At 42.8% G+C, this 11,419-nt stretch overlaps 1 protein-coding gene across 3 annotated transcripts in view; it reads right to left on the reverse strand.

Moving 5' to 3' along the window:
* Positions 1–780: 780 nt before the first annotated feature.
* Positions 781–11,419, reverse strand: part of ptpn3 (protein tyrosine phosphatase non-receptor type 3) — a 35,954-nt gene continuing 25,315 nt past the window's right edge. For 2 of the 3 annotated variants that reach the window (XM_008299530.1, XM_008299531.1), the window contains exons 18-26: positions 11,172–11,328; positions 10,909–11,084; positions 10,629–10,719; positions 8,885–8,946; positions 8,635–8,781; positions 7,940–8,068; positions 4,171–4,316; positions 3,946–4,081; positions 781–1,426 (exon numbers count right to left, since the gene is read on the reverse strand). In XM_008299530.1, the coding sequence (XP_008297752.1) occupies positions 1,352–1,426; positions 3,946–4,081; positions 4,171–4,316; positions 7,940–8,068; positions 8,635–8,781; positions 8,885–8,946; positions 10,629–10,719; positions 10,909–11,084; positions 11,172–11,328 (1,119 nt within the window). In that variant the 3' untranslated portion in view covers positions 781–1,351. Of the gene's footprint in view, positions 1,427–3,945; positions 4,082–4,170; positions 4,317–7,939; positions 8,069–8,634; positions 8,782–8,834; positions 8,947–10,628; positions 10,720–10,908; positions 11,085–11,171; positions 11,329–11,419 lie in introns of those variants that run through there. The other variant, XM_008299532.1, reaches the window with a different exon arrangement.

The following is an 11,419-nucleotide window of genomic DNA, read 5'->3' on the forward strand; positions in this document are numbered from 1 at the left end:
ATCAACCTCTGTGGACGGAGGCCAACAAAACAACCTTGTTTGCTGTTCGGCTCAAAACTGCAACATAAAACTCGCAGAAAAGCATGAAAAGAAGCCTGATGAATGTTGGAGAACATTCTTTGGTCAGATGAAGATAAACGTGTTGGGCTCAAATGGAGTCCAGATGTTTGGTGTGAACCTGACCAGGACCACCACAGTGGATGCATGGTCCTGACAGTGAAGCACGGAGGTGGCAGTATCATGATATGAGGCTGCATGAGTGTAAAAGGTGCTGATGACATTTATAGATGAATGTCTGAGGATAAACCAGAATACTGGCTGACTAGATGACTCCCAGTCTGCAGAAGCTGGAAGAAGAGGAATATTCCAACAGGAGAACCATCCAGAGAACAAAATCTCACAAGAGGTTTTAGAGAAAAAGGTAAAAACTACCACCTGGACAAGGACTTGAATCCAATAGAACACCTCTAAAGAGAAAGACAGAACATCTCTGCAGAATAAAGGTGGATCTATGAAGTTTCCTCAGTAATGAAAGGTGACATTTGTTGCACTGAGCTCCTACTGTGGAGTCTGTATTTTTAACATAGTAAATCTAAACTGCTAGTTTTAAATTCTACACAAGAGCTAAGACTGTACTGTTCAATATAGAAACTGTCATTCCAGTCAGATGATAGGATTTTTAATTATTTAAGTGATGTTGTACAGGAGTGAACTCACTGTGTGCTCCTGTATAAACCTCATTTAAAGCACACAGTCAGAATAAAGGACAGAGCAGACACATCAGTATAAATCAGTGTATTTATTTTGTGTTGTAATAATTTAAGTGTGATAAACAGTGAATCTGGTGCTCCTCCGGCAGACACCGTGACCTTACAGTATCTGCTGTAGTGATCTAAAGCCAGCCTCCATCCTCGTCCTGCAGATAAACTTGAGATTACAACGATCCCGGTCAGCCTCTGCCGCCCTGTTCGATCTGCCGACGGGGAAGTCTAAGGCACAGATAGCTTAATAAGTCGAGGCATCATTCCTGAGTGGCCTCTTGAACAGAAATTAGCAGCTCACGTCAGTCTCGCAGCAGTCTCTATGGAGACCGCCGTCTCTAGAAGCTTTGCACTTTCAGCAAAAACTAAGGCCGTCTAGGTGTACGATTCATATTATCACACAGCTGCACAGATCACAGACAGCCGTGCTCTGAAGCTAGTTATACTCTCATTATCGAGTCTGTGCTCCAGGCCCGTCAGCGGGACAGAGTTTAATCTGCTGCAGCTCCGGAGAGTCTCTCAGTGGAAGTCGACTACTGCGAGCGGAGGCAGAAAAGTGTCTGTTCTGGTCCTGTTCTGGCTGATTTGGGTTACTTTGCTGGAGATCGTTCTTTTTTCTCTTTGTAGACTCTCAGGATGGCCTCGCACACAAACTGGAACTGACACTGAAACACAAAACACAAAATGTTAGAGCAACACAAGGCTGTTTCTGTCATTTTCTTACTGTCAACAAACAGCATGAAAAAAAAAACGTAGAAAAGATGCTTTTTTCTTTCTGGTTCGTCCTTTCTTTCAGCGGTGTGTCATAAAGCTGCTTCTTTTTGTGCATGTAAAAGGTCTGCAAACTTGGAAAGGCCAAAGTCAAAGAGAATTATTCTCTCCCACAGAAACACGTCACCAGGTAATAGATTTGCATAACGCCTGCCTGCTAGCTGCTTCGGCTCTCCAACAAAGAACGAGCAGCTTCCTCGACATTATTTTCTCAGTGGAGCTGCATCTGTTAGAGCTGCATCCCCATATGTACAGAACTTTCACCAAATTATACCATGTTAGGACTATTCTAACAGATATAAGGTCAAGATTTTTCTTTGCATTTCTTATCAAACAAAAAATCTGATGATCTAACTCTGCTGTGGCTTGTACCAAACAAGCATGACATCTGTGGAGTATGATTAGTGGGCTGAGGCTGACTTTAATATTATCTTGTTTAATTGTTCAGCCCTAGGTTACTGTACATAACTAAAGCTGCCTCGCTTTCGACAAACCAGCTGACCAATCAGAGCAGACTAAGCGTTTCAGGAAGTGGGCCTTAAAAGGACAGGAGCGAGAACAGAAAATTTGAGAGAAAAGATGCTGCAGGAATGTACAATATAATGTAAATTATATGTGTTTTTGGAACATTAAAGCATGTAAATATTAGACGAATTATAATTTAGACCTGATCATGGAGCTGGGATGAAAAGTCTATAAAGTTATTGTGATATAGCCTGAGGGGAACATAAACGGTAAATTTTATGGCGAATGCCCAACAGTAGTTTAGGATGTTTTGCTCAGAGGCACAAATGTGAAGATGCTGGTGACATTAGAGGAAAGTCAGGGGGTCATTAACATCATGAGGGTTCATCCTCTGGGCACCTTGAATGTGAGTATAAACCAGGGCTGCACAAAACGGGAAAAAAATTATTCTGTGATATATATATGTTTTTAAAATACAGTAATTTTTCACAGATGTTTTGAATAAGTCTACATCATCTGCATCCAAAAAGAAAAATAATATTTAAAAAGTCTATTTGCAACCTTTCCTATATGATGAAAAGCCGAACAAGTTTCTCGCTTCGGATGACATTCAGATCTGACTTTGTATTCGTCACACAGAGCTTTGTGCTGCTGATTTAAATGTGCAAACAAATTAGTTGTGTTGCCTCACGCAACGGCGACGGAGAACCTGTTTTAGGTCGACGTCAACCCGTCTTCCATGCAAGGGATGTTTTTTTGCAATCAAATCTTCTGTTCTCGCCTGTTTCTTGTGCATGTGGATCCTGCATGTCAAGAACTCTGTGTCTTGTAAAGAAAGTTACAAAAAAAAAAACTTAACTCAGAGTAAACAATGTTCTATTAGACAGACTTCTCTTGTAGATTAGTAAAAAAAACAAAACAAAAGAAAACCAGAACCGTGGAAGTTTTCTTCTTGTATCAAGCCGCAAAAATGTATTTGAGTTAATTTTCCTTCATTTACATCACAGTATTGATGCTGGAAGACCCTACATTGTGCAGCTTCAGAATAAATTTCTTGCAAACCTACAGAGTAGTTATAGAGGCATCTGAGGCTGGAATAAATCAGGATTCCAACTAACAGAACCTTGATATTGTGAGAAGAGCCACAATGTTGAAAAGGCACAAAATGACAAATAGGAAACTCCATCTGCTGAGGAAGCCGGTGTGCCACGACTGAAAGCTCCTGAGTGGACCCTTTGGTGAAGCTGATCAGTCAATTTTACATCTGCAAAGTGTTTTCAAAGGTTTACACAATAAGTCAGGCATGAGGCAAGGAACGGCGAAGGAAAAGTGCTACAGGACGGACTTCATGGGATTTGAAAAAAATAAATAAATAAGCAGAATGAAACCCGCCTTATCCCCGACATAAAAGGACGCCCTCTGACTGTGCGTGTTTCCATTACTGACACACAAACACACAGCGATGAGGGAAACCTGAGGAAGCCTTCCATCAGCACAAAAACATCAGAGGGACCAAGCCTCGGGGAGCAGGTTGAAAATAAGGGTGATGGTGGCAGCAGCCGAGGCCGGGAGAGCTGCCATGTTCCCACTCTCCCTCGACAACCACCGCCGAGGTGCTAGCGAGCTTCATCAGCCTGCTGCTCATCATCAGCCGTCTGCGATTTAATGAAGGTTAACGGTGTCAGGGCAGAAATCTGTGACTCCGGAACGGTAATCGCAGCGAGTCGCCTTTCTGTTTCTGAGAGGTTTTAAAGTTTTCAACAAACGCTACTGTCAAATCTTATTCCTAATAGTAATAATAAAAAAAGTTCTTTGTCCACCTGACATATTTCTTCTAAATGAGCTCAAATGAGACGTGACGCAAGTGCAGCAAATGATTTCCGGCTGGAGTTTAATAAAAGCAGAGAACAATGGCTGGTCATGAAGCTCTTGTTCTGCGTCTCTGTACCGTGGTCTGAACCATCATGGCTCGCTGATCCCTCAGTGTTCTGACGATGTCCAGCGGGAACACCGGTCGACCCTCGTCCAGCAGAGTCAGCGCCGTTTCCATGGTGATCAGAACACCTGTCCGTCCGATCCCGGCGCTGGAAATGTGATTGCAAAACAAACACTGAGTGCACAGGAGATGAAGGCTCGGTGGAGGCGGTCGGATGATGTCGGCTGAAGATGTTACCTGCAGTGAACCATCAGCGGCTCGTCGCCTCTCCGCCGCTCCCTCACCGAGCCGATGAACAGCAGGAAGTCAGAGGGGTCGTCGGGAACGCCGTGGTCCGGCCAGGCGACATACTGCAGGTGCGTGACTGCTCGCTCCTCACCCAGCTGTGCAAACACATGCAGAGAAGCACACAAAGAGCCACATAATGAGGGATAATTACAGTGTTGCATAAGCAGCATTTAGCACGACAAAGGTGTAACCTTCAAGATATACAGCATACATCAGGACAAGTGACCCCTGTACAATATCACTTCAATGTCAAATCATTCTAAATGGTATCACCTCTCATTAATTGCATTATTTCGGAGTTGAACAGCAGATTATTTCCTCTGACAAACAATAAACAACAAACATGTTATCAAGACTATATTGAAAATTCAGGCCCCAAAGCAAAAACTCAATGCAACAGGAATGAATCCCCCTGAGATCATTGAAACTAAAGTCCACCTGTGATTTCCAGTCAGTCGAACTGCATTAACATGGTTCAAAAACGAGCTGTGTAAAGCAGGACTTCATCAGTTTTGGACCTCTGAACTGTGTCTATCTGCATGTCTGGATCATGGCTCCATATGGAAAAGAACTACCACAGGAACTGAAAAAATCAGATTGAAAGGACAAAGGAGAATGTCCAGGAAGATCAGTGGCCATCTAAAAAAATCACAGCTGCAGCAGTAATCAGGAGGTCTAGAAGGAGTCATAGTAGCACCAATCAGGGCTGCAGTGGTCGTCCTCCTACAATGACTCCACAGTCAACTACTTTCACAATTCAGCTGTGAAAAACAGACGACAGCTGCTTCAGACTTGGCACAGGGGTTATCAATGGAAACCAGAGTTTCTGTGAAGCTCAGACAGTGTGAAGGACACTTCATGACATCAACCTCTGTGGACGGAGGCCAACAAAACAACCTTGCTTGCTCTTCGGCTCAAAACTGCAACATAAAACTTGCAGAAAAGCAGGAAAAGAAGCCTGACGAATGTTGGAGAACTTTCTTTGGGCAGATGAAGATAAATGTGTTGGGCTCAGATGGAGTCCAGCATGTTTGGTGTGAACCTGACCAGGACCACCACAGTGGATGCATGGTCCTGACAGTGAAGCACGGAGGTGGCAGTATCATGATGTGGGGCTGCATGAGGGCAAAAGGTGTTGATGACATTTATAGATGAATGTCTGAGGATCAACCAGAATACTGTCTGATGAGATGACTCCCAGTCTGCAGAAGCTGGAAGAAGAGGAATATTCCAGCAGGAGAACCATCCAGAGAACAAAAATCACACAAGAGTTTCACGGAAGAACAAAGAGAAAATCATGACCTGAGCAGTGTGTAACCTGACTTGAACCCAATCCAATGTATCCTCCATGCTGAAGAGGAACCCAAATGATTGAAAGGTTTACTGACTGGTTACACCCTTCAGTTCCTACTGAGGGGCCTGTACTTTCAATACAGTAAATCCAAACTGTTAGTTTTTAATTTGACATTATAGCAAACACCTACTGTTGAAGTTAGAAGCAACGCTATCACTGCGAGGTGATAAAATTGTGAATAATTTGACATTTAGGTGATATTAGACAGGAGTGTACTGACTCCTGTTGCAGACTGTACATCACCCACATGAGACTCTGCAGCGCCGCAGGCTTCCACTTTTTTTCAGCTCAGTGGAAAAAAAGACCAAAACATGCACGTGAGCTGTAGGTGACACTGAGATTAGGACATGAAGGGAGACGAAAACAGGTGGAGAGAGGAAAACACCAGAGCTGGAAAATAAAAAAAAAGCAGTGAAGGCGGGGAGCAGAATGGCTGAGTTTAGAGTTTATAATGGGCATGTGGCCTGTGACTCCATGCAGGGATTAACTCGCTCCGCCAGAGGAACAGATGGGCCCACACAGCAGTATCTGCATGTGTGTGCATCAAACTTCATGCCTCCTTGAGCCCTATCTGTTTATTTACCTTTTAGCTGTGGAAATTAACACGGAGGACACCTTTAATCTGATGTTACAACCAAACAAATAAAGGTCTCAGAAGCACACCTGCCCTCTCGTACCTGCATGACATTCGTTAACACGCTAGTGCACGTGCCCACCCACGCAACCGCCCACACGGAAGTGACTGCCTGTTAGTGTGCCAGGAGTCGCTGCTGCCCGCCGCGAGCTCCGTAACGTGACATATGGACAAACATGGTACATGCCACTGCAACATGCAAAGAGGAACAGCTCCGTGTTGTTGGAGTGGTCGGGTCATGCTCGTGGTCCATGTGGACACGAGAGCAGGTGTGAACTTTGATTTAGCTGCCAACCATTTTCTCTAATTATGGTCTGACCTACACTGACAAAAAAACAATCCAATAAAATGGTGAAAATTTGTCACTGAGGTGCCAGAAAATGTCCATTAAAAGAATAGTAGAATTTTGTAACTAATAAATTATAAATATTTGTAAAATATTAACATATTTTTAGATGACAAAACAAAAAAAATACAGCTTAAATACTTTAAATTGAGTCATTTTACACTAAAACATTGTCGAAGAACGAACTACTGTTTGTAAAAATACAGATTTGTGACGTGGACATTGTGAACAGCTTTGAACAGTTTCTTTTTCACATTGTGTAAATAATTACTTATTTGTGAATTTACTGTTTATTATCTGTAATTTAATCAAACAGGCAAAATCTGCAAAATAGCAATAAAATGTAAAATAAAAACAAACAAAAACAATTTCAGGTAAAAACTGAAAAACAAAAAGTTAATTTAAATGAATTCAATTCTAACAGTTTATAGTGTATTTTATGAAAAAGCCTAATAATGTGCCAGAGATCATGTAATTCCAATATATTTAATTAACTATAATATTACGATAAGGACAAAAACTGTTTGGTTTTTTGGGGGGGGTTTTTTGTACATTTGAAAAGTTCAAAGGACAGCATACTCAGTTCTCAAGGTTTTACCATTTTGAACAGGAATGAGGAATTTCAAACTGAATTCACCTTTTTATCCCCAAATCTGAGCCACTGGGCTTCTCTAAGAAGTCAGAAATTAATCAAGCGTAACATTCAACCACTAAAACTAATGCTTCTGTTCAGGAATGCAAGCAAACAACTATAATTTGACATCTTAATTAAGAAATAATAATGTGCTTTACTGTTTTTTCAGGGTTTATTTGTAAAACAGCAAATTTGAAAATTCATGGATAAACATAATAATTATATTTTAGCATCAAAAATATCATTTTGGTTAAAGAGCTTCTACATACTGGTGTATTAACCATTACAGAAACATTAAAAAAAAGATTTTGGTAATTAATTTAGGGCTGCTGTGGCATAAACCTGACATTGGGAGGTCGTCTAATACATTTGTTAAGCACTGTGTGTATACCTGAAATTACAATAACGTAGAGACAAAGAAAAACAGCAAATTTTCACATCTGAGAAGCTTAAATTTAAAGCATTTAAGTGACTTTGTTGTACATACTGATTCTAGTTTTGTTATTTTTCAGTTTCTGTAAATTAAACAATTTATTTAAAGTAATTCAACTTAATTTTTTATTTTTTTTTATGATTCATGGCTTTATAAATTTTCCGCATTGCAGAGCAGTCATTTCTGAGTTCTCTCTCCTTCTTCACGGTTGTTCTGTTTCCATAGAGGTGCAGAACTTGAGCCCACACTGAGTGAAAACGTGACAGGAGCAAAGAAAACCCATTTCCTGTAGAGCGATAGACCAATCGTCACCGTACCTGTGTGTGCGTCAGGGTGAACTGTCGCGTCACGTACGCCAGGTTACACTCCTCCGAGTGACACTTCACCCGCATGGGCCCATAATCCTTCACTTCCGGCGGATGCGGCCAGTATTGGTGGCACTTGGTCTGAAAAGAGCATGACATCACCAGCGAATTACATTACTTCTGACATGAGTCACCGGTCGGAGGACGCAGCAGCTCGGTCCTGCTGCTACATGAGCTGCTCTCAAGAAAGAAATCAAACTCAACAGCTTGCTGCGTTCCGCCCGCCTGCTCGAGGAACAATTCATCAGCAGCAGCAGGATGCAAACTGAAACTCGGGACACTTGTCGAATATCAGGAAAATGATCAATTAATGAGAACATCTGGTTACCAAGCAACAGGCAAGCTGAGACAGAGACATGCTCATTCAGCAAGACCTTGATACCTCGCTGCCTCTGTGTGCAACCCTCGAATTATTTATCTCATCGGCATCCGGCTCGCACGTTACATTTAGCGATACTCTCTGCACCGTGAAACCCTGTAATTACTCACAACGGTGCCAGCTGATCATTTCTGTGTGCAAACATCACGGCCGCGGCTTCTAATAACAGTGATCACGCATCAAATTAAACCCGAAGCGGCGTGTAGCAATCGCTGCATCGCTCGAGTCGAGTTGCGTAACTTGTGAGAGAACATGAAGCTGTGGGTACCCGTCCCCGCTCGGTCAGAGTTGTGAGCATGATGATGGTGTGAGTCTGCTGCTCCCAAACGGTTTGCCAAAAGTGAGTGCAGGTCTGAGGCAGCGGGCCCTGAGCGGCAACGTAACGCAAACACACACCGGACACTGGGGGCGCCACCTACAAAGACACACAAATACACACACACACACACACACACAGGATGAGTTTACGTCGAGCGTCAGACAGCGGCGGCACACAGGTGGATGTCAGAGGCGTTCACCGTGACGTGGCTGGCGTTGATGTAGTCCTCCTGACCCTGCAGCACCACTCTGGTGGCGTCGTCTGCAAGGAGAAGGTCGTTAGCAGGGCTGTCAACGCGCCGCAGGCTCGACTGATTAAATCTCACCAAGACCCGCCGCCGAGAGGCTCCAGATCAAGGTTAGAGGAGGGATGGAGGGATGGAGGGATGGAGGGATGGGGAGGCGCCAGAGGGGAGCACAACGAAGACAAAGACACCCCAAAAACACACACAGGTGAGCTCAGAAGGTGTGTTGCTTTAAAAATAAGCACCAAAATTACACCATTTATCAAACTGTCAAAACAATCACCAGACTTTCCAACATTCCCTAAACTAATCACCTGTAGTTCCATCAGAGGAGTTCACCAAATCATGATATTTCCTCCAACCTGTGCTCAACCTAATCAGATTTTGTAAGAAAACTGAAAATATTTCTGCCCTCCGCAGCACAACAGTGACGTCATTATCAATCCAGCTACGACCAACAATCACGTGAGAAAAGTTCTGGGATTATTGGGTTGAAATGCAGGCAGTGTTTCCCTCAACGTAGAGAAGAGCAAAGAATGCCTGTAGTAAAATATCGATTGATATAGAAAATACATAGACTGCAACATCTGTGGACACCTGAAAACATGCTGCACGTGTTGGTTCCAGTTTTGTTTTTTTGTTTTTTTAAGTTTTTGCAAACTAAATAATCAAAGAAATTTTACGTATTTGTTGTTGTTTTTTTTGTCTTTATGATTTAATATGAGACACTTTTTAGTTCTCTCACCTTCTTTATAGTTGTTCTGTTTCCATAGAGGTGCAGAACTTTATACTGCAGTGAAAAATGAGCCCACAGTGAGTAAATATGTGACAGGAGCAGAAGTATAGAGAAAGCAAAAACGTTTTGTTGTGAAGTACGACAAAGTTATTACGCCTTGAAATCATTTAAATTATAATTATTCTTTTTTTAACTTTCTAATTTAAAAAATGGGAGAAAAAAAACTGGCGTTAACATGTACAACAAGTTCTACATAGTACAGATATTTTACTATTTATATGAACAATATGTTTCCGTCCATGTCTCCTCTCTGCTGCGTAAACACAGGCTGCAGTTCAGCCAAAAGAAATCCCCAATATTTGTTTTGTTTTGTTTTTCTACAGAATTTGATTAGAACAAAAGGTTTATGTTTAGCAAATACTGGAATGAGACACTTAGAATAAAGTGATTTTGATCAATTATTACACTTTCATGCTCAGATTTAAGTATTTTTGTTCATGGAAGTGCACAGGGAACATGATTAGTTTAAGGACTGTCTGGAAGCTGGAAACCCATCTCTTTTTGTTTGTTTTTACAGTTTCTGACTCTGATAAATGTTGTAATTGTGGCAATTTTTAAAGATAGCATGCCTTTTAAACCTGGGGTTCAGATGGTGTACTAGAGGTAAAAACAGCGTTGTAGATTGTTCTACCAGGATTCCTCTGTTGCCTTTTCAGCACCAACAGTGTTGTTTTGCTCTAATAATGATGTTATTCAGCTTTCCAACATAACAACCTGCTCCTCTGGACTGAAAGGCTGAAACAAAGACAGTTAATAACCATCCGTTATCTCAGATTGAAGCCTTAGATTTTGTTGAACCAGCTGATGACAAGAAAACCTCTCTGTGGCCGACTTTCTTCTTCGTCGTGCGCCCCTCAGGCAGTGAAGACACCAACATCAACATGGAGAATGAGACGCACTTACAAGGCAGAACGTCCTTGTACCGATTCTTGTCCATGTTCTCGGGCAGCCGAGCACAGCTGAGCGTCAAACCGGGCTTCCTCCTGTATAAATTCTAGAAATTACAGCCATGAAAAAACACACAGACAGACGTTGTTTTACTCCGAGTGAAGATTAGGGCCAACATCTGTCCCAAACACAACCCTTAAAAGGCTCGTTATGATCCCACGTACAGCTAAATCCCGCTTAAAGGAAGTACAATAAAAAGGCACCCATTTGTACTTTAAATACCGTTGTACTTTACCTCGAAGTGGAAACTCAGCGTGCCTGACTGGATGCCTCTCTCCAGCTGTCTCATCGATTCCTCCAGTGTCGCGACCCGCTCCGTCTGGCCAGGTGACCGTGGCTTCTCCTCCTGCGATTGGATGTTGAGGGTGAGGGCGGGAGGCAGCTGCAGCAGGGGCGCCGCCCGGCCGGGACCTGGGTGGGAAGGACAGTTCAAGGCTGCCATGAATATTCATGGAAACGTGTCGCACGGGGCGGATCGCAGCAGTTTCTGACACGAACCTTTGCGTCTGATGAGCAGGGCGAGCTCTCTGGAGTGGGACTCTCTGCTGGCTCGTATGAACATCACAACCTGGTCGTGAGTGTGTTCGGAAATGTCTCGACCGTTGATGAGCACCACCAGGTCTCCTTCGAGGAGTTTGGGTTCACATCGACCCGCCTGCAAAACACAGGTAACAAACTCCAGCACAGACACACAAAACAGTCATTTTTGTCTAATTTTAAGCCCCAAATTACTCATAGTCATGTCA

Source organism: Stegastes partitus, unplaced genomic scaffold (assembly GCF_000690725.1).
Source record: "Stegastes partitus isolate 25-593 unplaced genomic scaffold, Stegastes_partitus-1.0.2 Scaffold1431, whole genome shotgun sequence".
In the NCBI taxonomy this organism is placed as follows: domain Eukaryota; kingdom Metazoa; phylum Chordata; class Actinopteri; family Pomacentridae; genus Stegastes; species Stegastes partitus.